At 51.8% G+C, this 24,820-nt stretch overlaps 1 protein-coding gene across 1 annotated transcript; it reads right to left on the bottom strand.

The window, feature by feature from the left end:
• Positions 1-237: 237 nt before the first annotated feature.
• Positions 238-2,192, bottom strand: LOC117845010 (coumaroyl-CoA:anthocyanidin 3-O-glucoside-6''-O-coumaroyltransferase 2). Its single transcript, XM_072292137.1, has one exon. It carries the CDS (start codon positions 2,189-2,191, stop codon positions 812-814), a length of 1,380 nt encoding a protein of 459 aa, XP_072148238.1. The 5' UTR covers position 2,192; the 3' UTR covers positions 238-811.
• Positions 2,193-24,820: the final 22,628 nt, after the last annotated feature.

Here is a 24,820-nt window from a genome sequence, read left to right as displayed (position 1 = left end):
CACGAACTGCCAAACGAAGCCGCAGGTGGAGGGTATGAGTTGTGGGCTCCTTCCTGGCTGTTGGGTTGGGCCTTGTTGAACTGAGCGGACAGGAATTCTGACCACATACATCGCCACAGCCCAGTTCTAGCAAAGGAACAGAAATTTCCTTTCCAATAGCAACTCCATTTTCATTGTAGCTAAGTTCCCAACAGGCTCCAGGATCATCATTATGTTTATACTGTAATCCTGTGGATATAATCTCAAGAACATTGCAAACAATTCATTCATAATGTGTGTTCGATTGATTTCGAACAATTCGATCAGCTTACAAACAGCTTATTACTCCACTTCGCAGTGCATGCTGTACTACTTCCAGATCAAGCTCACTCAACCAGCAAAGCAAATTAAATACAAAACTCAAAAGATGCTGGTACTGCGCTGCTTGGATGCGGGCCTGGTTTGGTTCCATTTACAAAATCCATTACAAAATTAGGAGTATTAAACGTAAACTATTTACAAAATCCATTACATAAGTGGAGGCTAAACGGCGAGACGAATCTATTAAGCCTAATTAGTCCATGATTTGACAATGTGTTGCTACAGTAAACATTTGCTAATGATGGATTAATTAGGCTTAATAGGTTCGTCTCGCTGTTTAGCCTCCACTTATGTAATGGGTTTTGTAAATAGCCTACGTTTAATACTTCTAATTAGTATCTAAACATTGATGTGACACTCGCTTAAAAATATGCAAAGGAACCAAACGCCCCCTGAATCTCGGTTTTGTGTTGCTGAAGAATGTAGCTGCACCTCGGGTCGGCAATGCCAGTCAGATGGTGGCGCCGGCGAGGGCATCGGCAAAGCAGGATGCGAAGGCGTCCATGGCGTCGGGCGGCAACACGACCCCGAGCTCGATGCCGCCGTCACCCTCCGGGCTGTCCGCCAGCGCCACCGTCCCTGGCGTCTTCTCCACCGACACCATCTCCACCCTCGCCGGCCGCCCCCACCCGAAGTCCGTGGTCTCGTACACGCCGTGCCTGGGTGACCCGCCCACCGACATGGGCCGCTCCGGGAGCACCGACAGCACCCTGCCCAGCCACCCCTCCGCGCCCTCCAGCACGCCCTGCTCCATCTCCCGGATCGCGCTCCCGATCGCCGACGCCGCAGCGGCCACGCCGTCGGCCGTGTCGCCGGAGAGGAGGTCTGCCGTGGCGGCCTCCACGAAGCAGGGGCGCAGGCAGTTGCCGAAGTACTCGGCGGGCAGCGGCGGCGCCAGCCTGGACCGGCACTCGGCGGAGAAGAGCATGTGGCTGCGCTCCGCCCCCGCGACGCCCGCGGATCCGGACTTGAGGAGGCACACCCACGCCAGCGCCGACGCCGCCACGAACGACGACGCCTTGGCATCCGACCTCGCCGCCGCGCCCTCCTTGATGCGGTCGATCTGGTGGCGCGGCAGCAGGAACGACGCCATCACCATCGGCGTTTGCTCTTCCTGCTGCTGCTGAGGCGGAGGCGGCGGAGGAGGGGCGAGGCGCGCCATCCCGGCGAGCGTCTTCCCGCGCAGGTCATCCGGGTCGGCGACGAGGGAGCGGTCCAGCACCGGGGGCGGCGGCAGAGTGGCGTCCCCGGATCCGTCGCCGCTCTCGAGGCCTAGGCGGCAGGCGGCGGCCCAGGTGCGGACGAAGTGCATGGTGGAGGCGTCGTCGCAGGCGGCATGGTGGACGGAGACGCCGAGGCAGAGGCCGCGGCCGGGGAAGACGGTGACCTGCAAGGCGGCGAGCGCGAACGCCCCGTCGTCCCCCGGCGGCGGGAGCTGCGGCACGAGTGCGCGGATCCGGGACAGGTCCCTGGGCGCCCTGGCGACGAGGTGGTCGAAGTCGTCGGGGCTGTCGAACTCGGCGACGACCAGGGTGAGGGCGTCGGCGCCGCGGGCGTATGAGCAGAGGAAGGGCGCGTGGGGCCTGATGGTGCCGGCGAGCGGGTAGAAGCGGCGGAGTGCGACGGGGAGCGAGGATCGGAGGAGCGGAAGCGCGGATGACGGGTCCGGGTGGCGGAAGAAGAAGAGGCGCTCGACGGGGCCGGTGAAGAGCCAGGCCACGTCGAAGAAGGTGAGCGGCAGCGCGTGCTCTTGCGCGGAATCGGACGGCGCCGGCGAGACGCGGATCCGGTCGACCAGGCGCACGTCCGGCGGGGACGACGGGGGCGCCATCTGATCTGCTCTGCGCCGCTGCTCTGCTCTGGTCTGCAGTTGTTGAGTGGCCTCCTCTGCTCCACTCTGCTCCGCCCTGCTCCGGTTGAGGATTGAGGAAAGAAGGCGAGGCAGCCAGCTTGGCAGGGAAATCAGAAGTAGAGGGGGACACTGACAGGTGGGGCAGGTGCCGCTCCTGCCCGACTTGCTAAGTACAGAGCTTGGCTGCTTTAAGCTAGCCAGTTTGGCAAATGGCAATGTAACCGCCCAGGCACCACACCCACTACCACTAATAACATGGAGGCTAATATAATTATATAAGCTGTTCATAGTGCAAACAATGTGTCACGGCACTCTTGCATTAGGTATGCATGTCTATTGGCTACTTTAGGTAAATATTAGATTCAGAACACGCGGATCCGGTCGACCACGCGCACGCCCGACGGGGGCGACGGAGGTGCCATCCGATCTGCTCCGCACGCTGCTTTGCTCGAGCCTGCAGTTGTTGAGTTGTGTGGCCTCCTCTGCTCCACTCTGCCCTGTTTCGGTTGAGGATTGAGGAAAGAAGGCGAGGCAGTTTGGCAGGTGGAGCAGACACAGAGGGGGGACAGACAGGTGGGGCAGGGGCGCTCCTGCCCAATTGCTAGTACAGAGCTTGGTTGCTTTAAGCTAGCCGGTTAGGCATGTAACCACCCAGGCATGAGGCACCACAGACCGCACCCATTGATACCATCGAGCTAATCTATACCTAATATTAAAAGTAAATAACGCTTCTGCCAAAAAAAAAATCGTCCGTCGTGGATCCCACCTGTCATAGGCTCGACTGTTTTTTCTTCATCCATCCAGAGAGCGTTGTGACTGCCCACCCCACGCGCTGTGCCTGAGTCCCCGTGCCGCCCGGCCTCGGCCCCAGCCGCCCACGCTGCCCCGGCCCCGGCCGCGCCCAAGCCGCCTCAGCCACGGCCGGGGAGGAGTGGAGCGAGAGGCACGGGGACTCGGGCGCGGCGCGCAGGGCGGGCGCCGAGGACGGGGAGAGGAGGAGGAAGGCAAGGAGGAGTGAGAGGGAGCAGACGGACCAGAAGGCGAGCTTGGAGAGGAGTAAGGCGGGGGCCGGGTGGTGGTGGCGCGGGGGCAGGTGAAGCGTCCCCACATAAGTAGAGACTAAATGTGATACAAATATCAGTCCCAGGAGGCTGATAGCACATTTATTCGACAGATAATTCAGTTACCGTACAACTCCCGAGGGAGTGGGCGTGAAAGCCACGCAGCGATAAGCAGTAAATAAAGAACAGCGGCTAACCAAGCGACTGCCAAAAGACAGCACTCGGGACTACACGGCAGCAGTAGCAGCATCTTGGAAAGGCCAACACCACAGGCAGCGTTGGGTGCGGACACAACCTCTACTCAAGGTCCTTGGCGATGAAGTCCGGGTCTTCTTCTGTAGCAACGAAGTAAGGGTGAGTACGAACGTACTCAACAAGTCCAACCCCATCCACGGAGGGGGATACAAGCAAGTTTATGCACAGGTTACAACAAGGATAGGCTAGAGTTTATTTGCGGTAAAGCTAAATTTTCAACATATGCAAGGGTTTGTTTTCGAAAGGATTTTTGTAAAGCTTTCCTCTAGTGCCGGAAACATTGAGTGGGGTTGATCCTACACAAAGGATCCAAGTCTTTATCGCTATCGGACTCCCCATCCGCCATAGCGCACGGCACATCTGCCGGACTCTTCCAAAATCCAACACACACACACACACGTGACATCCTTGCCCAAGAACTAGTTATGTGACCAAGCCGTAACTCGTCCAATGCTGTGGACACGGCTACCCGGATAGGTTTTCACTCTGCAGAGGTTGTACACTTTTCCCACAAGTAGGGTACCGCAGCACGATCACCGTAGTGTCGGCGCGGATCCTAACAAAGCCATTACCCACCTTAGCTAAGACTGATTAGTCCCCACGGAAGCACCCAAGGGGTTCACGACTCATCCACGAGACCGTAACCGGGACTTAAGTCACCAAGATCTTACTTTACTCCTTTTCCATGGGCTCCCGCTGCTCACCAGCACCCCTGAAGGCTAACAGTTCAGCTAGTGGGATTTATGCTAAGCCGTTGCCCATACAACGGTCGAGTGGTTGCACGATGGTGGAGTTAGGCAAGATGACACATCAACTCGGTCCTTAATCACGACAAGATGGATATCTCCCGACATTGCTCAACCACCAAGGTACGAGCACAACATCCTGGCATCCCACGCAAGGAGTACCCATCCATCCTGTCTACACATCCTTTTCTCTTGAACCCAAAAAGCCATTTCTCTCACTTGGACACACACACACATTTATTTTCCGAATACACCATTGTAATAATGATTGGAGTTGTGTAACAAATTCCTAAGCGTTCTAGCAGTGGTTATCATCTAAACAGAGCAAGTCATATTTAGAGATAAGCATAGGATAACAAGGAATGATCATAACAATCAAGGGGTGGCTATCCAACCATGTCTTACAGTAAAACAATATGCATTTCATAAAACAGGCCAATAGGTTGTGTTTGAAAAGCTAGGTATTAAGTATGCATCAAAGGGTGAGATTGGACTTGCCGTCTTCAAAGCCTTCCGGGAGTTCCGGCTCGTGCTGCTGGTCCTTGGGCTCGGGCTCGCGGTCAAACTCCTCCTCGGGATCCTCCTCGGTCAATTCGCGATCTACGGCACACACAAACGGACACACAAATAAATAAAAGAAAGATCGGTTTTTAACCGTGAGCTCCGAACAGAAAACGTGAACGGAAAATAGGTAGAAGGATTATTTTTGGGAAATTTGGATATGGATCGGCGGAAGTATTTCAAAGGATGACGTGGTAAAATTTGGGATTAATTGGAGGAAGTTTGGCGCATGAAATGACAGGTTAAACATGAATTAGGGGCTTAAACGGGGGTTTAGGACTGACTTATAATAAACTAGGGACTTATTTGCGAATACTTTTTGGGGTGGAGGGCCGATCTGTGAAATAGCCTTTGAGAGAGGTGGAGGGACCTATGTGTAAATTGGGGAAACTTGGGGGTCGGATCGGAATTGGAGAGCTTTTTTCTCTTCTTCTTCCAGGGAAAGGGAGAGAGAGAGTGGGGATTTGGGGGTCCGGCGGCGGCCGGCCGGCGGGGCTTCGCCGGCGGCGAGCCATGGGTCGGGGGCGGCGGTGGAAGGGAGCTCCATTTGGCCCCTTACCTTGAAGTTTCGGGACGGGGAGTGGGGCGGCCGGCGACTGTCTTGGTGGAGGCGGCTTTCGGGTGGAGGAGCTCGGATGGTGGCGGCGGCGGTTGGGCAGGTGGCGGGGAGGGGCGGCGCACAAGCGGTGGCGGGAGGTGGCGGTGCTTCGGGCGGCTTGTGGATGGGTGAGGAGAGTTGGCCGGGCGCCGGGCCTTTTTATAGGCCGGCGAGGGAGGCGGCCGGTGTCGCGGTGGGGCCGGCGATGGCGTGCGGCGGGCGGCGGGTGGTGCCGGAGAGCGGTAGGGGCCGGCGGTGGCGTGTGGGTGGCGTCGTGGAGCGGGGCCGGGACGCGGCGTGGCGGACACGCCCGCGGGTTGGCCGGGTCCGGCAGCGGCGCCGGCGGTGGCGACGCGCGGCGCGCCGGCTGGGGCCGAAGGACCGGTGCGACGCGCCGGGCGCGGGCGCGGCTGGGTTCGGGCGTGCGCGGGGTCGGGCGCTAGGCGCCGGGGCGGAGTGGCCGGCGAGGCCGAACCGGCCGAGGGGCCGGCGGCACGTGGCCCGAGCGTGGGCCCAAGGCGGCCGGACGGCGTGGTGCTAGGGGGTGTGGGTGCCGGCGGGAGTTAATGGCGCCGGGGAGGGGGCCGGTCGGGTGGTGGAGGTGACGCCGGCCGGGAGGAGTGGTGCCAGTAACCAGGAAGAAGAAAGAGAAAGGAAGGAGAAGAAGGAAGGAGAAAGAAGGAAGAAGAAAGAGAAAGGAAGAAGGAAGAAAAAAAGAAAAGGAAAAAGGGGAGGGAAAAGAGAAAGAAAAGAGAGGGGCCGGCGGCGATCGTGGCACGCGGTCGGAGCACGCGCGCGGCGGTCTGTCGACGGCACGTGGCGAGATTTACGGGTACAGCTAAAAGATAGGGGTCGGCTCGGATGCCGAGACGGCGAGTTCGCCGGGAAAATTTTGGAATTCCGGGAGCTCAGCGGTAAAAAGATTTTAAAGGCGATTTTTAACGGGTGATTTTAGTTGGTGATTTCCGCGGATGTTACAAACCTACCCCACTTAAATTGAATCTCATCCTCGAGATTCGACTGAGTCCTGAAGAGATGGGGGAATTCCTTCTTTAACGCATCCTCGCGTTCCCACGTGACCTCTTCTTCGCCATGCCTGCTCCATTGCACTCTGCAGATCCGGACTGCTGTACTCCTCGTCCTTCTGGTGACAGTGTCCAAAATTCTGACAGGCACTTCTTGATACCGAAGGTCCTTTTGCAGGTCTATTGTTTCCACCGGTACTTGCTCCTCCGGTACTCTCAAACATTTTCTCAGCTGGGAGACATGAAATACCGGGTGTATATCCGACATTTCCTCAGGAAGTTGGATGCGGTATGCTACGGCTCCAACTCTCTTTAACACCTGGTATGGTCCAATATATCGAGGGGCTAGTTTTCCTTGCACTTGAAACCTTCGAGTGCCCCGAATCGGGGATACCTTGAGGTAGACAAAATCTCCCTCATTGAAGCACAATTCCCGTCTCCTTTTGTCCGAGTAGCTCTTCTATCTGGACTGTGCAGCCTTCAGCTTTTCTCGGATTTCTGCCACACGGTCTTCTGCTTCCTTGATGAAAGCTGGTCTGACTAAGGAGCGTTCTCCTACTTCTGACCACATCAAAGGGGTCCGACACTTTCTGCCATAAAGGGCCTCAAATGGTGACATGCCTAGGCTGGCTTGATAACTATTGTTGTATGAGAACTCTGCATAGGGTAAGCTTTGTTCCCAATCCTTTCCATAGGTGAGGACACACGCCCTCAACATATCTTCCATGATTTGGTTCACCCTCTCTGTTTGGCCATCAGTCTGGGGGTGGTAGGCTGAACTAAAGTCCAATTTGGTACCCATGGCTTTATGCAAACTTCTCCAAAACCTGGAGGTGAATTGGGTCCCTCTATCCGAGACGATCCTGCTGGGCACACCATGCAGCTTTACTATGTTGTCGACGTAGAGTCGGGCTAGTCTTTCTCCACCATAGGTGGTCCGTACGGGTAAATAGTGAGCAACTTTAGTGAGTCGGTCCACTATTACCCATATGGAGTCATTTCCCTTCTGAGTTCTGGGCAAGCCTACTACAAAATCCATGCCGATCTCATCCCACTTCCAAACTGGGATAGGCAAGGGTTGCAGCAAGCCGGCTGGCTTCTGGTGCTCGGCCTTGACCCTTTGGCAAGTTTCACAACGGGCGACAAACTGAGCTATGTCTGCCTTCATTCCATTCCACCAGTATTTCTGCTTTAAGTCCATATACATCTTGGTGGATCCGGGGTGAATGGAGTATGCCGAGTTATGGGCTTCATCCATGATGGTCTGCCGGAATTCTCCGTCCTTGGGGACACAAATTCTGTCCTTGTACCACAAGGTTCCCTTGTCATCTACCCTGAAATCCGGGGCTTTATTTTCTCCAGTTTGCTTGCGGATTTTTACTAAGTCTTGGTCTGAACCCTGGGCTTCTCGGATTTTATCCTCCAAGGTGGGCTGGACACTTAGCCTGCGGCTAGTATTCTGGGGAATGATATGCACATTCAGCCGGGCCACTTCTTCTTGTAGATGGGCATTCTCGGGTCCGGGCTGTCCATAGAACTTTCTGCTTAAGGCATCAGCTACAACATTAGCTTTACCAGGGTGGTAATGGATTTCCAGGTTGTAGTCCTTTACCAGTTCTAACCACCGCCTTTGCCTTAAGTTCAGATCGGGCTGGGTGAAAATGTACTTTAGGCTTTTATGGTCGGTGTAGATTTCGCACTTATTCCCAATCAGATAATGTCTCCAGATCTTGAGGGCATGCACTACGGCTGCAAACTCTAAGTCATGGGTTGGGTAGTTCTGTTCATGGGGCTTGAGCTGTCGAGAAGCATATGCCACAACCTTTCCATCCTGCATGAGGACACATCCTAATCCTTATCGAGATGCATCACAGTAGATGACGAAGTCTCGCTGGATATCTGGCAAGGTTAGCACCGGGGCGGTCGTCAACCTCTTCTTCAGTTCTTGGAAGCTCCGCTCACATGACTCGGTCCACGTGAACTTCTTATCTTTCCTGAGCAACTCTGTCATGGGCCGGGCTATCTTGGAGAATCCTTCAATAAACCTCCGATAATACCCAGCTAAACCCAGAAAACTCCTGATCTCACTAACATTGGTGGGTTGCTGCCAGTTGGAGACGGCTTCAACCTTCTTAGGATCAACTGCTACTCCTTCCGCGGTCAAGATATGACCAAGGAATGCCACTTTCTCCAGCCAAAATTCGCACTTGCTGAATTTAGCATAGAGTTGGTGGGCTCTCAATTTTTCTAATACCACCCGTATATGTTGTTCATGCTCCTGAACACTCTTGGAGTAAATAAGTATGTCGTCAATAACGACTACGACAAACTTATCTAACTCGTCCATAAACACCTTGTTCATCAGGTTCATGAAATAAGCAGGTGCATTGGTCAATCCAAAGGACATCACTGTAAACTCAAATTGACCATAACGGGTGACAAAGGCTGTCTTCGGGATGTCGCTCTCTTTGATCTTGAGCTGATGGTACCCTGATCTCAGATCTATCTTGGAGAAATACTTGGCTCCTTTTAGTTGGTCGAATAGGTCATCTATTCTGGGGAGGGGGTATTTGTTCTTAATGGTGACCTCATTTAGTGCGCGATAATCTACGCACATCCTCATACTCCCGTCTTTCTTCTTGACAAAAAGTACGGGGGCTCCCCACGGGGATGAGCTAGGCCTGATAAAGCCACTCTGCTGCAATTCTCCCAACTGTTTCTTCAGTTCGGCTAACTCTGAGGCTGCCATCCTATAGGGTCTCTTGGCTATAGGGGAGGTTCCGGGGACGAGGTCAATTACGAACTCTATGTCCCTGTCAGGGGGCATTCCAGGTAGTTCCTCGGGAAAGACGTCCGGGTATTCACTCACTACCGGGACTTCTTCTATGGTCTTGGTCTCCATGCTAAACACCATGGGGTCTGGGCCACTTCCTCGAGTGTGACAGGTCACTTGCACACCATCTCGATTGGTCAGGTGCACTAACTTATCAGCACACCCTATATGACCGTCATGCAGGCTCAACCAGTCCATTCCAAGAATCACATCTATCCCCTTAGACTTAAGTACTACTAGATCCGCTAGAAATTCTACCCCACTTAAATTGATCCTTACCCGAGAACAACCTAGCCGACACTGAATGTCGGCTCCAGGAGTCCGGGTTAATAGGGGTAACTTTAGTAGTACTGTAGGTATATGATGTTCTTCCACAAAACTTGAGGATATGAAGGAATGTGATGCTCCAGAATCAAAAAGTACTGTTGCCAAGACTGAGCTGACTAGAAACTCACCGAGTACCACGCCCTGAGCTTCGCGAGCCTCCTGCGCGCCGATGTGGTTGACGCGGGCTCGTCCGAATGACTGCTGGGGCGGCCTCATCTGCTGGTCGTTGTTGTTGCTGGGGTTGCCGCTGCTGCGGACTGGCACACGGTTAGCCCCTGACAATGCGGCCCTGGGCCCAGCTACTGAGTTGGACAAGGCTGATGCTGCTGGCTTGTTGGCATAGGGGCAGTTGGCGATGAAATGTCCTGGCTCCCTGCAGTTGAAGCATGCCCTACCATTGCCAGTGACTTGGCTGGCGCTGCTCTGTGGGGCCTTGATAGGGTTCTGGCTCCTGAATGGGGCAGCGGTCTGATGCGAGCCAGATGCTTGGGACTGGGTCCGATAATGCATGGGATCTTGGGATCTGGGCAAGGGGTGACCGAAGCTCCTTGGCTTCTGGAATCGGTCCTGCTGGTGTGCCTTGCTCTCCAGGAACCGATGCTTGTTGTCCCTCCGCTCTTCCGCCTTGGCCCTCTCAGTCAAGATGGCCATGTTCATCAAGGTGTTGAAGTTGGGGTAGATCTGGGGAGTGAGCAGGGTCCTCAGTTCTGCGTTCAAGCCTTTCTTGAACATGTCCTGCTTCTTCTCATCCTTGTCCACCTCCTCTGGAGCATAACGGGCCAGCTCCATGAACTGGAAGGTGTACTCTTCCACAGACCTGTTGCCTTGGCGGAGCTCACGGAACTCATCCGCCTTGTGCTTCATGGTAGCTGCGGGGATATGGTAGCGACGGAATTCCGTCACGAACTCATCCCAGGTGATAGTGGAGGCATCCTGGGCGGCAAAGCAGTAGTTCTCCCACCAAGCTAGGGCAGTCCCAGTGAGCTGGTGGGCAGCCAAGAGAACTTTGTCCCTGCCCTCACAACCAAATGGCTCCAGCTTCCTCTGGATGACGCGCAGCCAGTCATCTGCGTCCAGAGGGTTGACGGACCCGCCAAAAGTGGGTGGCTTGGTCCGGAGGAAGTCCATCAACTTCTCATTCATGTTCTGCCCGCGGGGCCTCTGGCGAGTAATGGCGTTGGCTAGAGCTTCCAGCAGGAGGGTCTGGTTGTTCATTACTTGAACCAAATCAATAACCGGTGGGGGTGGTGGCTGCTGTGCTCCCACTTGACTTTCTCCCCTTCCTTCTGGCTGGCTCACTTCCTGCTCCTCAGGAAGCGCTGCTGGAGGTGGTCCTTGCCCTTCTGGCTGCCTCTCAGCACTAGGAGTGGCATGGGCCTGACTTGGGGAAGTCCTGGTGGTACGCTTGGGCGGCATCTGCAGATTGAGTGAGACTTTATGAGAGTGTGATTTGGATCTTAGTGATCTTTAAAGTGGTTAATTCGTATTTTCGAAGAGACAAAATCCACCTCCTGTCAACAAACACACAGGCTAACAAGCAACAAACACAAGCGGTTTTATTTATTTTGCCACGGGGGGGGGGTACAATACTGCTGGGGTAAGGCCAAAACACGTACCACACGACCGGTTACAGCAACACAACTGAAGGATACAACTCTAAACTGCGGACCATGACGGCTTCATTCCTTGGCAACTCTGGCTGGGCATACTACTCGTGGGGCGAGTCTTCTCCCTGGACTGAGTGGTCTTCTAATGGAAGGAGAAGGGCCAGCACTTCATCCTTCAGAGTCCCGCCCGCTGGAGGGGTCTCGGGCACTACTCCATCCGACACTTCGGAGTTCCTTTCCGAAGGCGGTGGTGCCGGGGTGGCATCCGGGCTCTTCCGCTTACTGGGCCCCGGGGCAATGGGGATTCCTTCAAGGATCGGGGCCTCATCGTCTTCAATGGCCACCATCCTCCTTCTGGCACGGATGGTGAGGTGGGCATCCTTCAGTTCCTTGGAGTGCCGGTCCTCGGCTTCCTTGAGAGCCTCAACAGCAATGGCCTCGTTACTTTGGGCGGCTGTGGCTCGAGCTTCGGCGGCGGCCAACTTCACCTGAAGCCTCCTCACCATAACTTCTGCGTCCTCGGCTCTACGAGTCTGCTGCTTCAACTTAGCAGCCTGCTCGTCGTAGAGCTCGTCCAAGGTGAGAAGGTAGGCAGCCATGTGCAGCACGGTGGGGTCATCCTCGCGCTGTCCATGTCCTTCCAAAGTTCTCACCCTGGCCAGCCAAACCGGTCGGTTCTTCTTGACCGGCGGGTAGAACCTCATTGGAGTGCGGCCAATGTGCCGCTCATAGATCTGGCACAGGAAACGGAGGGCCTTCCGGGCTACCACTTGATAAGTATCCTTGTGCCGAAAGCCGGTGGCAGTCACATTCCATGGCTGGATGTCGGGGTAGCGGCTACTCCGCCCGATGTAGATGATCATCTCACACCGAGGGGTCCCGCGGTCCTCGTACTCCCTGCTGGTGTACTCCGGACGCTAATAAATCCCGAGGCGGTCCATGCAGGCGAACAGTGATCTGGGAAAACCAGGCTCCTCCAGGCAGTGGCTGTTGACCCATCCTTCCTCGGCCATCTGGAAAAGATCCGGGGCACAAATTAGTTTCACAATAGAGCAGAGGTAGGCAGAAATTTTGTAAGTCTTTTATTTTGGTCAAAAAGGGCTAATCCGGTCCTAAGGTCGCGTCCTACAGCCAACGACGGCTCTGATACCACCTGAAGCGTCCCCACATAAGTAGAGACTAAATGTGATACAAATATCAGTCCCAGGAGGCTGATAGCACATTTATTCGATAGATAATTCAGTTACCGTACAACTCCCGAGGGAGTGGGCGTGAAAGCCACGCAGCGATAAGCAGTAAATAAAGAACAGCAGCTAACCAAGCGACTGCCAAAAGACAGCACTCGGGACTACACGGCAGCAGTAGCAGCATCTTGGAAAGGCCAACACCACAGGCAGCGTTGGGTGCGGACACAACCTCTACTCAAGGTCCTTGGCGATGAAGTCCGGGTCTTCTTCTGTAGCAACGAAGTAAGGGTGAGTACGAATGTACTCAACAAGTCCAACCCCATCCACGGAGGGGGATACAAGCAAGTTTATGCACAGGTTACAACAAGGATAGGCTAGAGTTTATTTGCGGTAAAACTAAATTTTCAACATATGCAAGGGTTTGTTTTCGAAAGGGTTTTTGTAAAGCTTTCCTCTAGTGCCCGAAACATTGAGTGGGGTTGATCCTACACAAAGGATCCAAGTCTTTATCGCTATCGGACTCCCCATCCGCAAAGCGCACGGCACATCTGCCGTACTCTTCCAAAATCCAACACACACACACACACGTGACATCCTTGCCCAAGAACTAGTTATGTGACCAAGCCGTAACTCGTCCAATGCCGTGGACACGGCTACCCGGATAGGTTTTCACTCTGCAGAGGTTGTACACTTTTCCCACAAGTAGGGTACTGCAGCACGATCACCATAGTGTCGGCGCGGATCCTAACAAAGCCATTACCCACCTTAGCTAAGACTGATTAGTCCCCACGGAAGCACCCAAGGGGTTCACGACTCATCCACGAGACCGTAACCGGGACTTAAGTCACCAAGATCTTACTCCTTTTCCATGGGCTCCCGCTGCTCACCAGCACCCCTGAAGGCTAACAGTTCAGCTAGTGGGATTTATGCTAAGCCGTTGCCCATACAACAGTCGAGTGGTTGCACGATGGTGGAGTTAGGCAAGATGACACATCAACTCGGTCCTTAATCACGACAAGATGGATATCTCCCGACATTGCTCAACCACCAAGGTACGAGCACAACATCCTGGCATCCCACGCAAGGAGTACCCATCCATCCTGTCTACACATCCTTTTCTCTTGAACCCAAAAGGCCATTTTTCTCACTTGGACACACACACACATTTATTTTCCGAATACACCATTGTAATAATGATTGGAGTTGTGTAACAAATTCCTAAGCGTTCTAGCAGTGGTTATCATCTAAACAGAGCAAGTCATATTTAGAGATAAGCATAGGATAACAAGGAATGATCATAACAATCAAGGGGTGGCTATCCAACCATGTCTTGCAGTAAAAAAATATGCATTTCATAAAACAGGCCAATAGGTTGTGTTTGAAAAGCTAGGTATTAAGTATGCATCAAAGGGTGAGATTGGACTTGCCGTCTTCAAAGCCTTCCGGGAGTTCCGGCTCGTGCTGCTGGTCCTCGGGCTCGGGCTCGCGGTCAAACTCCTCCTCGGGATCCTCCTCGGTCAATTCGCGATCTATGCCACACACAAACGGACACACAAATAAATAAAAGAAAGATCGGTTTTTAACCGTGAGCTCCGAACAGAAAACGTGAACGGAAAATAGGTAGAAGGATTATTTTTAGGAAATTTGGATATGGATCGGCGGAAGTATTTCAGAGGATGACGTGGTAAAATTTGGGATTAATTGGAGGAAGTTTGGCGCATGAAATGACAGGTTAAACATGAATTAGGGGCTTAAACGGGGGTTTAGGACTGACTTATAATAAACCAGGGACTTATTTGCGAATACTTTTTGGGGTGGAGGGGCCGATCTGTGAAATAGCCTTTGAGAGAGGTGGAGGGACCTATGTGTAAATTGGAAACTTGGGGGTCGGATCGGAATTGGAGAGCTTTTTTCTCTTCTTCTTCCAGGGAAAGGGAGAGAGAGAGTGGGGAGTTGGGGGTCCGGCGGCGGCCGGCCGGCGGGGCTTCGCCGGCGGCGAGCCATGGGTCGGGGGCTGCGGTGGAAGGGAGCTCCATTTGGCCCCTTACCTTGAAGTTTCGGGATGGGGAGTGGGGCGGCCGGCGGCTGTCTTGGTGGAGGCGGCTTTCGGGTGGAGGAGCTCGGATGGTGGCGGCGGCGGTTGTGCAGGTGGCGGGGAGGGGCGGCGCACAAGCTGTGGCGGGAGGTGGCGGTGCTTCGGGCGGCTCGTGGATGGGTGAGGAGAGTTGGCCGGGCGCCGGGCCTTTTTATAGGCCGGCGAGGGAGGCGGCCGGTGTCGCGGTGGGGCCGGCGATGGCGTGCGGCGGGCGGCGGGCGGTGCCGGAGAGCGGTAGGGGCCGGCGGTGGCATGCGGGTGGCGTCGTGGAGCGGGGCCGGGACGCGGCATGGCGGACACGCCCGCGGGTTGGCCGGGTCCGGCAGCGGCGCCGGCGGTGGCGACGCGCGGCGCGCCGACTGGGGCCGAAGGACCGGTGCGACGCGCCGGGCGCGGGCGCGGCTGGGTTCGGGCGTGCGCGGGGTCGGGCGCCAGGCGCCGGGGCGGAGTGGCCGGCGGGGCCGGTCCGGGCGGAGTGGCCGGCGAGGCCGAACCGGCCGAGGGGCCGGCGGCACGTGGCCCGAGCGTGGGCCCAAGGCGGCCGGACGGCGTGGCGCCAGGGGGTGTGGGTGCCGGCGGGAGTTAATGGCACCGGGGAGGGGGCCGGTCGGGTGGTGGAGATGACGCCGGCCAGGAGGAGTGGCGCCAGTAACCAGGAAGAAGAAAGAGAAAGGAAGGAGAAGAAGGAAGGAGAAAGAAGGAAGAAGAAAGAGAAATTAAGAAGGAAGAAAAAAAGAAAAGGAAAAAGGGAAGGGAAAAGAGAAAGAAAAGAGAGGGGCCGGCGGCGATCGTGGCACGCGGTCGGAGCACGCGTGCGGCGGTCTGTCGACGGCACGCGGCGAGATTTACGGGTACAGCTAAAAGATAGGGGTCGGCTCGGATGCCGAGACGGCGAGTTCGCCGGGAAAATTTTGGAGTTCCGGGAGCTCAGCAGTAAAAAGATTTTAAAGGTGATTTTTAACGGGTGATTTTAGTTGGTGATTTCCGCAGATGTTACAGCAGGCGGTGGTGGTGGTAGTGGTGGAACCGCGGGTTGATGGCTGCCGCGCCGCCCGCCGCGGCCGCCGAGTCCGACGCGCCGGTCAGCTGCGGCGCCATCCCCTCCTTTATCCACAGCAATGCGGCTGGCCCCAGGATCTCGGCTTGGGGGGTATTGGGAGCGATTGGGTCTGCGGCGTCGGCGTTGTGCTGCTCACTTGGCCTCATCCCATGAAGTAGCACCCCCCGCCCCTTTATTCTCCTTGTCTGCCCTGCAATCTTCCCAGGCAATGGGGCGACTGGCGATACCCTACAATCTACCCAGGCCTGTATCTTCATTTGCTCCTTCAGTCCTTCAAGTGTGAGCATCCTTGAGGTACCTTTTCAATCCTCCCTATTTACATATGGATTAGTTCAAATGCTTCACGTTTGTTGCACATAATTTCTTCTTGAATGTCGCAGTTTGTCAGCAATGCTCCTACCTCCTCTCCTCTACTTGCTCTGTTCATGAAAATACTCTGTCAACATGGATGAATTCAAGCTTACCATGTGTTCGATAGAATGCTCATAAGAGATGGGGAATTATTTTCCATCAATAGATGCCTTATTCTTTCAACAACTGTAGAAATTGTATGCTCAGTATGCAAGAGTGCATTCAACTAGGAACATCCGGTCACTGTGCAGTAGTCTAGATTTGTGATAAGAAATAATTGTTAACATGTTCAAAAGCTTCTGTTTGCATGATGGCACTTGGCAAAGTTTGCAGCAGCTGTGGCAGATGGTGGGGTGGTAGCAACTCATCCTTGACCACTGATCAGATCAGATGAAGATTCGGAACATGTTTAGTTCACTTCATCATTCAAATTACTGTCAAAATCTGGTTATTTCATCACTCGATGTATATATCCAGGAGATAGGTATACTATTTTAGAGATAGATATCCTGACCATCACTGTATAAAAAAATATTTTGATTCACAGCACATGTTAACTCAAAGAATTGAATTTCCTCTTGTCCAGCCTTTTCTCTCATGGGTATGATAGATGTGATCCTTTAGATGGTTATTGCATCACTCTCATGGTTCATAGCAATGGAATTAAGGAGAGGAGGCCTCGGCGCTAGAATTAAGGAGAGGGAGGAGAGAAAGTGGGGCGCGCGTATTGTGTGTGGGGTGGCGTTTTGTCCAGGTTGAAAACACCAATCGGGACCAAAGGCTCCCTTTAGTCCCGGTTGTTAGTTGCAACCGGGATAAAACGTCCCACCAGATTTCCAAGAGCCACTAGCCTTTACACTCTCCCCCCCCTCCCCGGTCGGTGGCTATCGGAGGCTGATTTAACTCTCTTGCTTGAATAAATTTTTTTTTTAATTTAAGGGTATTGGAGTTCAAGGAAATAATTAAGTCAAAATTCTTTTTGGTTTTCTATTAAATGTGTAAACATCCAATAAGTGGAATAAAAAATTAGTGATGGAAATAAAAAATATCATTAGTTTGAAAAACATATTTGATCTTCTACCGTAGCAACGCACGGGTATTTTGCTAGTCTAATAATATATATGATGTTCATCATAGTGCAAACAGTGTGTCATGCCACCCTTGCATTACGTATGCATGTCTATTTGACGGTACTGAATTTATGAAAACATATATAGGAGGAAATTACACTCGGAACATATCTCATCTTAATTTTGAAATCTTTGTCAATTGTCATAGCTATCGATGATTGTAAAACTGAGAAACAATGCATTTTTCTGTACCTACGATTTGATTGAAAGTAGATTTTATATAGCTCCTCTAGTCTTTCCTTTCCTCATTTTTAATGAGACCCCCCTTCGCACAACACTTCATCCCCTATTGTTAATGGAAATTATTATGATGTGTTGCTCATCATTTTTTAGACACTAGTGACACAAACTGTCCATCTAGGTTCTCATGATTTTCTTGTAAAAATGTTGGTCTACTATATGTTTTGGTGTTGAGTGTGGCCTCATTCACATCCAAATTTCGAGCATTTGAATCTTCATCGATATTTTTGGATTTTTCATGTTTCTTCTGCCTCTGTTCATCTTCCTCTTCCAGCTACTTTCTTCATCCTTAGGCAGTGGTGCCCAAACAACATCCAACGCTCCCACTTAACCCTCCTATATCCAATGATGGGAGCTGCCACAACTCGCTACCGCAGAGACATGAGCATTTGTCAAGTCAGGCGGGTTGAAAAAAATTCCGGTTCATCTCATGCTGAAAATTTATACCCATGATCGTCCTATAGGTGTTGTCGGGCTGATTTTTTGAGCTAGGCTCGAGTTCCTTTTTTTAGTTGGAAAATAAATCAAATAAATTGTATGGCAGGCTCAGACTTGGTTTCCATTGACCACAACCTGTCTCATTGCGAGTTGGGTGAGCCAAATCCCAATGAACTTAGGCTAGGCCGGATAAAAAAATTGCTCAAGTCTACTACTGCCACACTAAACAATTAGAGAAAAAAAAACTACAGCACTATTAGCGCCAGGACGTTCGATGGGAATTTTCCCATCGGATGCTTTGTTGCAACATCAAAACAAAACATCTGCAACATCGAAAAGGTATAGTTGCAACATTGAAAAATATGCGAAAAAAATTACTACGTCGTTCTACTCTGGGATAGAAAATCCCACCGTAATATGAAAACTATGTTTCATGCAACATTCATTGTGAAACATGCCGAAGCAATAGTTGCGACATCAATGCTTAACTATTGCAACATATATCGAGCCGAGAATCCACTGACGAACTCGATGGCACAAGTCATCATCAAGCCAATCATCGCGTTCGAAGTAGGCGTGACGTTTGTCTTCGGCTCCTGGGTTTGCATCACAGATGGCGCTGGAAATTTCCACCGCCACATTGCATCGACCCCGAAGAAGAAGCAGCAAACCATGAAGCTCCAGCACCAAGCTCTGGAGAATCTCGTCAATAATTTCGGCGAATTTTCAATTTCTGACCTAGTCAAAGGCTGGCAGGATGACTTCGAGTTCAACTCGACTTCTTCCACCAGTCGGATTGACCCGCACGAGCTGGTACATAAGCCATCATGCGAATCAGATTGCCACCAGAGTCCATTCCTGTTCGAACTCTACAATGCGACCATTGTTTATCAGGCGGCCTTATCCAGATCACAATCCGATATGGATGCGATCGAGGGCCTCGACTTCTACTCGGATCCGGATGAGAAGACTCCTTTATCAGGTCCACAGCAGGGCCTGGTAATCACATCAACTTCCCAAGGCAAATTTGTCTACTGGTCCAACATAAAGCCACCTACTCTCGTCAAGGATGAGGATTCGCGCCTCATCACCTACCTCGACACCCTCCTGTACCAGGAGGGAACTCCTCTGTCACCCATCTACGAGGAAGGCGGCACCACGGAGGTCATCATTTCAAGCTCGGGAAGCCACTCTCCAAAACAAGAATTCTTCATCGTCATTACTAGACAAGAGGACGAAGAAGAAGAGCAAGGGATAGAAACCCACGACATGAGTGTCATCCAGATGACGTCTCACAGGATGAGCTCACCGCCAACATTGTCAGAGAAGAGACTGAAGCTCAAAGAACTCGACGACGAGTAAGAAACGCCGCAAGAGCAGAGCGCCGCCGCCACCTTGCACCAGACCTATCAATCATGAACATGGATAACGCATTTGAAGCAGTTCAAATGCATCACCATCGTACTCCCCTCGCCACCATCACGTCTATTGATCTCATCACCTGCGTAATGCCGTAGAACAAGTACAGTAGACAGTTGGCTGAATTGGTAGAACATGCATACGAACAACTCGATTAGCAGAATCCAATACAGTTAGTCCAATACACCGCATCCTAACGAAGTCAACATGGCAGTAGCCGCAGAGGCCCTCCGTCCAGACCAAGTCAACTTGGAGGCGCCAGACCAAGCCAAGCTGGAGCTGAAGGTAGTCGGGCAGGACCCTCGGGAGGTCGTGGCCACCGTGAGGCTAACCCAGAACCCGAACACCTAGCAGAAGACCTCCGCAACAAGATCAACGCCAGCCACGACGCCCATACCATCATCGACAGACGGCGCCGCGAGCGCGAGCAAGAAGTCGAACACCCAGAAGATGATACTGATGGGTTCCCCGCCTTCTCCAAACGTGTGAGGAGAACAACTCTACCCAAAAAGTTTAAACCTCCCAGTATCACCAAGTATGATGGCAAGCAGGACCCAGTCCAATGGCTCTGGTGCTACTCGCTGTCAGTACAAGTAGCTGGGGGAAACGACGACCTCAAAGTAATCTACTTCCCTATCTGCATGGAGGTGGCGCCACTCACATGGCTCGAATCGTTGGAAAAAAATACTCCATCGATTCGTGGAAAGACCTCAAGGTGGCGTTCACCAACAACTATGTAGGGGTAATGCAGCGTCCAGGCAACAGGATTGACTTCTCTCAGGTCAAGCAACAAAAAGGCGAGACTCTATGGAGCCACTTACATTGCTTTTCGACAAGAAGGCTACAATCATGGATATCACGGAGCGTGACATCATTGACTGTTTCCAAAACGGCCTCCACGACCGCCGGATGTTCCAGGACTTTGGCAGAAGACGCCCCACTGATGTCAAATCCCTCAAGATCATGGTACAGACGTGGGCAGATGAAGAAAATAGGGAGATCGAAAGGTTTGAATCCAACCGCAACAAGGGCCAGTACAATAACAATCAGAACAATGGCCAACACAACGACAAGAACCGCAACGATCACTCCAATAATGACAACTGAAATAACTATTTGGGAGGTCACAACCGCAAGCGCAAGCTAGTCAACACTGTTGTGGCAATATCACAATTGTCTAAGAAAGGTGGCGGCAAGAACCAAGATAGGCCCTCGTTCAACGAGCTCCTAAAGAAACAGTGCCCATGACATCCATACCACAAGCACTCTGCGATAGATTGTTTCAGTCTACGCAGAATCATGAAGGACCTCCCAAAGCCATCTGGCACGAAAGACAAGGGCAAGGCCAAGGAAGACGAAGATGATGGTGATAATGGCAAGTTCTAGAACCCGTCCAACACCATCAACGTCATCTTTGACGGAACCCTGAGAACTGCTACTAAGCGGTCCCAGAAGCTTACCCTTTGAGAGATAATGTCCATTGAACTTGCGACGCCAATGTTCCTCAAATGGTCTGAGGTGCCAATCAACTTCTCTAGGAAGGACCAATGGACTAGTTTCTCAGACCTAGGATGGTATCCCCTCATCCTGGACCCGGTTGTCACTGGCTCTAGACTCACTAAAGTACTCATCAACGGCTGTAGCGGTCTCCTATTCGCCAAGACACTGAAGAAGATGGGCCTCAACGTCACCAATATGCTCACCCCAATGAACTCTCAGTTCTATGGGATCATCCCGGGCAACGCGGTTGTATCCCACGGACAGGTGGTTTTGCCAGTTACCATTGGGACCAAAGAACACTACCGGACAGAATATATTCGTTTCGAGGTATGCATGCCCCATCAGGCATCAAGGACGCCCAGAAGCTGATTGGGTGCATGGCAGCCCTCAATAGATTCATCTCAAGACTTGGAGAAAGTGGCCTACCCTTCTTCAAACTACTCAAGCAGCAAGACAAGTTTCAATGGACTGAGGAGGCAGATCAATCCCTACAATAATTAAAGGACTTCCTATCAAAGCCACCGGTCCTCACGGTGCCAAACCCCAACGAGGACTTGCTGTTGTACATCGTCGTGACTACCAACGTCGACAACACAACAATCGTGGTTGAAAGACTAGAACCAGGCCATGTATACAAAGTATAGAGGTCTGTTTACTTCATCAGCGAGGTGTTGTCAGATTCCAAGGCCAGATACCCTCCGGTCTAGAAATTGCTATACGCAATACTGCTCACCTCGTGGAAGCTGTGACACTACTTCTAGGAGCACAAGATCTCCGTTGTCACAGATTTCTTTCTTGGAGAATTCTCCACAATCGGGATGCAACAGAAAGAATATCTAAGTGGGTGGTAGAATTCGGAGCATTATCCCTGGAATTTAAGTTGAGGACTGCAATCAAGTCCCAAGCCCTAGTCAATTTCATGGCAGAATGGTAGGAGAATCAACTATCAACGCCAGCAGAGCGTCCAGAGTATTGGATCATGTATTTAGATGGATCACTCAAGCTCGAGGGCGCTAGTGCATGAGTACTCTTGATATCTCCCAAAGACGAACAACTCAAATACGTCTTGTAGATCTTCTGGGAAGTATCCAACAACGAAGCTGAATATGAAACGCGTTTGCACGGGCTCCACCTGGCAGTCTCGCTAGGAATCAAGCGATTGTTGGTCTACGACGACTCACTGGAGGCCCCAGCACGAAGTACTGTGTCCCCATAGCTTTCAAGCATTTGAGACTTGCGGTAGGAGAGTTTGATGACATCCTACGTAAGCACCGATACGACGGTGCATCTCCATCATTCCAGCAACGACATCCACATGCAGTAGAGGGTTGTTGATTAATTGGATATCTTCAAGACAAATTTCTCCAGCTGACAGAGGATCCGCATGAGCTTTGGAATCAGTTGTGCTGAGTGGAACCACAACAAGGTTTGTTGATAGACCTAGCTCGGAAGACGCGTCGGCAGCCATGACTTCCAAAACTGTTGCCGCTTCAATTTCCACCTCTAGCTCGGGGGCTACGAGAGTAGCCACAATGTCAGAGGTAGTCGCCGCCACTTCTTCGGGTGCTTGTCGCTTTGGAGCTGGCACTACAATGTCATTTAAAGATGATATGACATCTTGCATCAACGCTGCTACAAAAGACACAGCACCTGGACTACTCGTCGTCGTAGGCTGATTCTCTGGCCGTGGACTTGCTTGGGCTGGGGTAACATCCTGGACTGAGAGGCTACAACCATCGGTCATGGGCCTCAAGCTAAGCCCTCCAAGGTCCATATCAGAGGATTTCCTGCATAAGACAAAACTTCAGAGACACAACAAGTCGATCATGAGCTACAATTAGTACTCAAAGGAGCAACAAGACATACCTTGTAGATCTCCTCAAATTCAAAGAGGGTTCTCCTGTAAGATGCAGTGGTTTGATGGTAGGAGACGGTCTCTTTGGCACGGCTTGAATGGTCGTAGTACGATCATTGCCAGCCTTAGCCACTGCCTCTGTTGTTCGAATTGTTCTTGCACCAGTAGGGTCCACCACCAATCTAGATATGTTGCTATCAACAGCAAAAGGAGGCTCTGAATCATATTCAATGTTGATCACCTCCTCGATGACCGACAACCTATCTTGCGTATCCAGAGCAGCTACCTTTTCAGCATCCGTCATCGGCTCGAGTACTTGCAGTCGGCCAGTGTATCTTAGTAGACACGGTGGTGACATTGGAAATATTCTTTGCGAGTACATAATAATCAGGATCTTGTCCTTCCTCATAGGTAATTACCTTGGGAGGCACATCATCTACTGATACAGACTTCTTCACGGCCCGTTTCACAGCAATGGTCCATTTCTTCTTCGGTGGCGGAGGGATCGCAGTTTCAAGCTTATCAACAGCCGAGCGTTTCCTTGCTTTGGAGGAAGACCCAGCCTTAGCAGATGGCTGAGCCTTGACTTCATCTACGGCGTCAGAGCTAGTGTTGTTAGAGGACTCGAGTACTTCCTCCTCTTGGTCGTCATCACTCTTAGCACTCTCCACCATATACACGCGAGGAGCAGCTCCACAAGCATCTTCCGATCTGGGAGGAAGAGGAGTGGAGAAGTACAAGCCGACATCTTCCTGCGAAGAAAGACAAGTTAGCAAACCCAACAACTTCAAATAAGTACTCAGGGGCTACGACCATGGATACTTACAGGTATTGGCGGGTTGGCGGCGCTGAATTCCCGCACAATAGTAGGGATATCACCCACATTTTTGAACATCTGCTTCAGCCTCACCATAATTTCATCTGTGTTGAGCTCATCAGAAGAAAGTTTGGATGGATAGTATACTCATAACCCCAGTGGCATCGCTGCTGCAAGGGTTGGATTCATTGCTTCATAAAATTGAAGACTACTCCAACTCCAGTGAGCCCTTCTTGCTTCAGCTTGGCTATTCTATCAATGAGATCGGGTAGTTAGAGTCAATCCCCATGTGTTGGCTCATCAAGCCACCGGTTGTTCTAGGAGGGGAGATATCCTGTCAGCTCGGGTAGTTTCGGATCATTATTGCCATTGTAGCATCATTTTTCCTTCCATCCAGCATTGGAGTCTATCAATTCATAATCTAGATACAGATTGCTGAGTTTCTCCCGCATCTGGATACTCGCGCCTTTGACTACTTGAGTGTGATCCCTCATCGGTTGTGGCTTTACATGGAAATTTTTTTGGAATAACTGGAAGTGGGGCCTGATTCGCAGAAAAGCTTCGTGGAAGTGAACAAAAATGGTAGTGTGGAGAATTTCTTTGGGGTTCAGATAAACCAGCTCCAAGTTATAGTAATCCAGAAGACCCCGAAAAAAGTCAGGCAATGCAAGACCGCGCTCGATGAAGTGAGCGAAAATTACCGTTTCATTAGGGTATTCCTCCAATGGTCACGGATTACCATAGGCGGATCTCCAACTGATGAAGTCTTGATTTTGGAGCAACTTGGTGGCCACAAGCGCCTTCATCTCCAGAGATTGACCCTTATACCCACCAAACTAGTCGGCTAAAAGGCTTAGGGCTATGTGCTATGTGTCCATTGATAAAAACGTTTTTTTATCTGGGTTTTAAGGGGAAAATGATGCAAATTATAGATTGATCTCAGCCTGATTCTTCGATTCAACCTAAGACTCGGGAGCTACTCCATATGGAGTGCAACTTTTGTCGCACTTCCACATAAAATTCAAGATTGAAGGATATGAGACTGAGATAAATGAGGCTTGAATACATTCTAGCCGCATGTCAGTTTTTGGGCACCTTTGAAGACTCGACTAGATGAAGTACTCGAAGAATACCAAAACTAGTCGATGAAGTCTGCAAAAGTACTGAAACTGCTGTATTTGACTAAAAAGTACTTGGGAGCTTGTCGTACATATATCCAATGGGCCCACCAGAAGGTTTGGACAGTCCTAAATATAGGGCTGGACACTGAGACGCATCTGACATGGAGACTATGGTGCAGGATGGCGTAGTCTACATGGAAAGACATAAACTAGTCGAGAATTAGGAAAAGTACTCATAGTAGTAAGAGTAGAACTCCTCTAGTCGTATTCGACTAGTATTCTTGTAACCAACCGACATGTAACCTTGCCCCCGGCAATATAAGGCGAGGTAGGGACCCCTCCAAAGCAATTCAATCCAACCAACACATAGGATGTAGGGTAT

This window comes from Setaria viridis, chromosome 2 (assembly GCF_005286985.2).
Source record: "Setaria viridis chromosome 2, Setaria_viridis_v4.0, whole genome shotgun sequence".
Taxonomy (NCBI): domain Eukaryota; kingdom Viridiplantae; phylum Streptophyta; class Magnoliopsida; order Poales; family Poaceae; genus Setaria; species Setaria viridis.
Note: the sequence above shows the minus strand (reverse complement) of the source record. Positions and strands in the feature narration are given on the sequence as shown.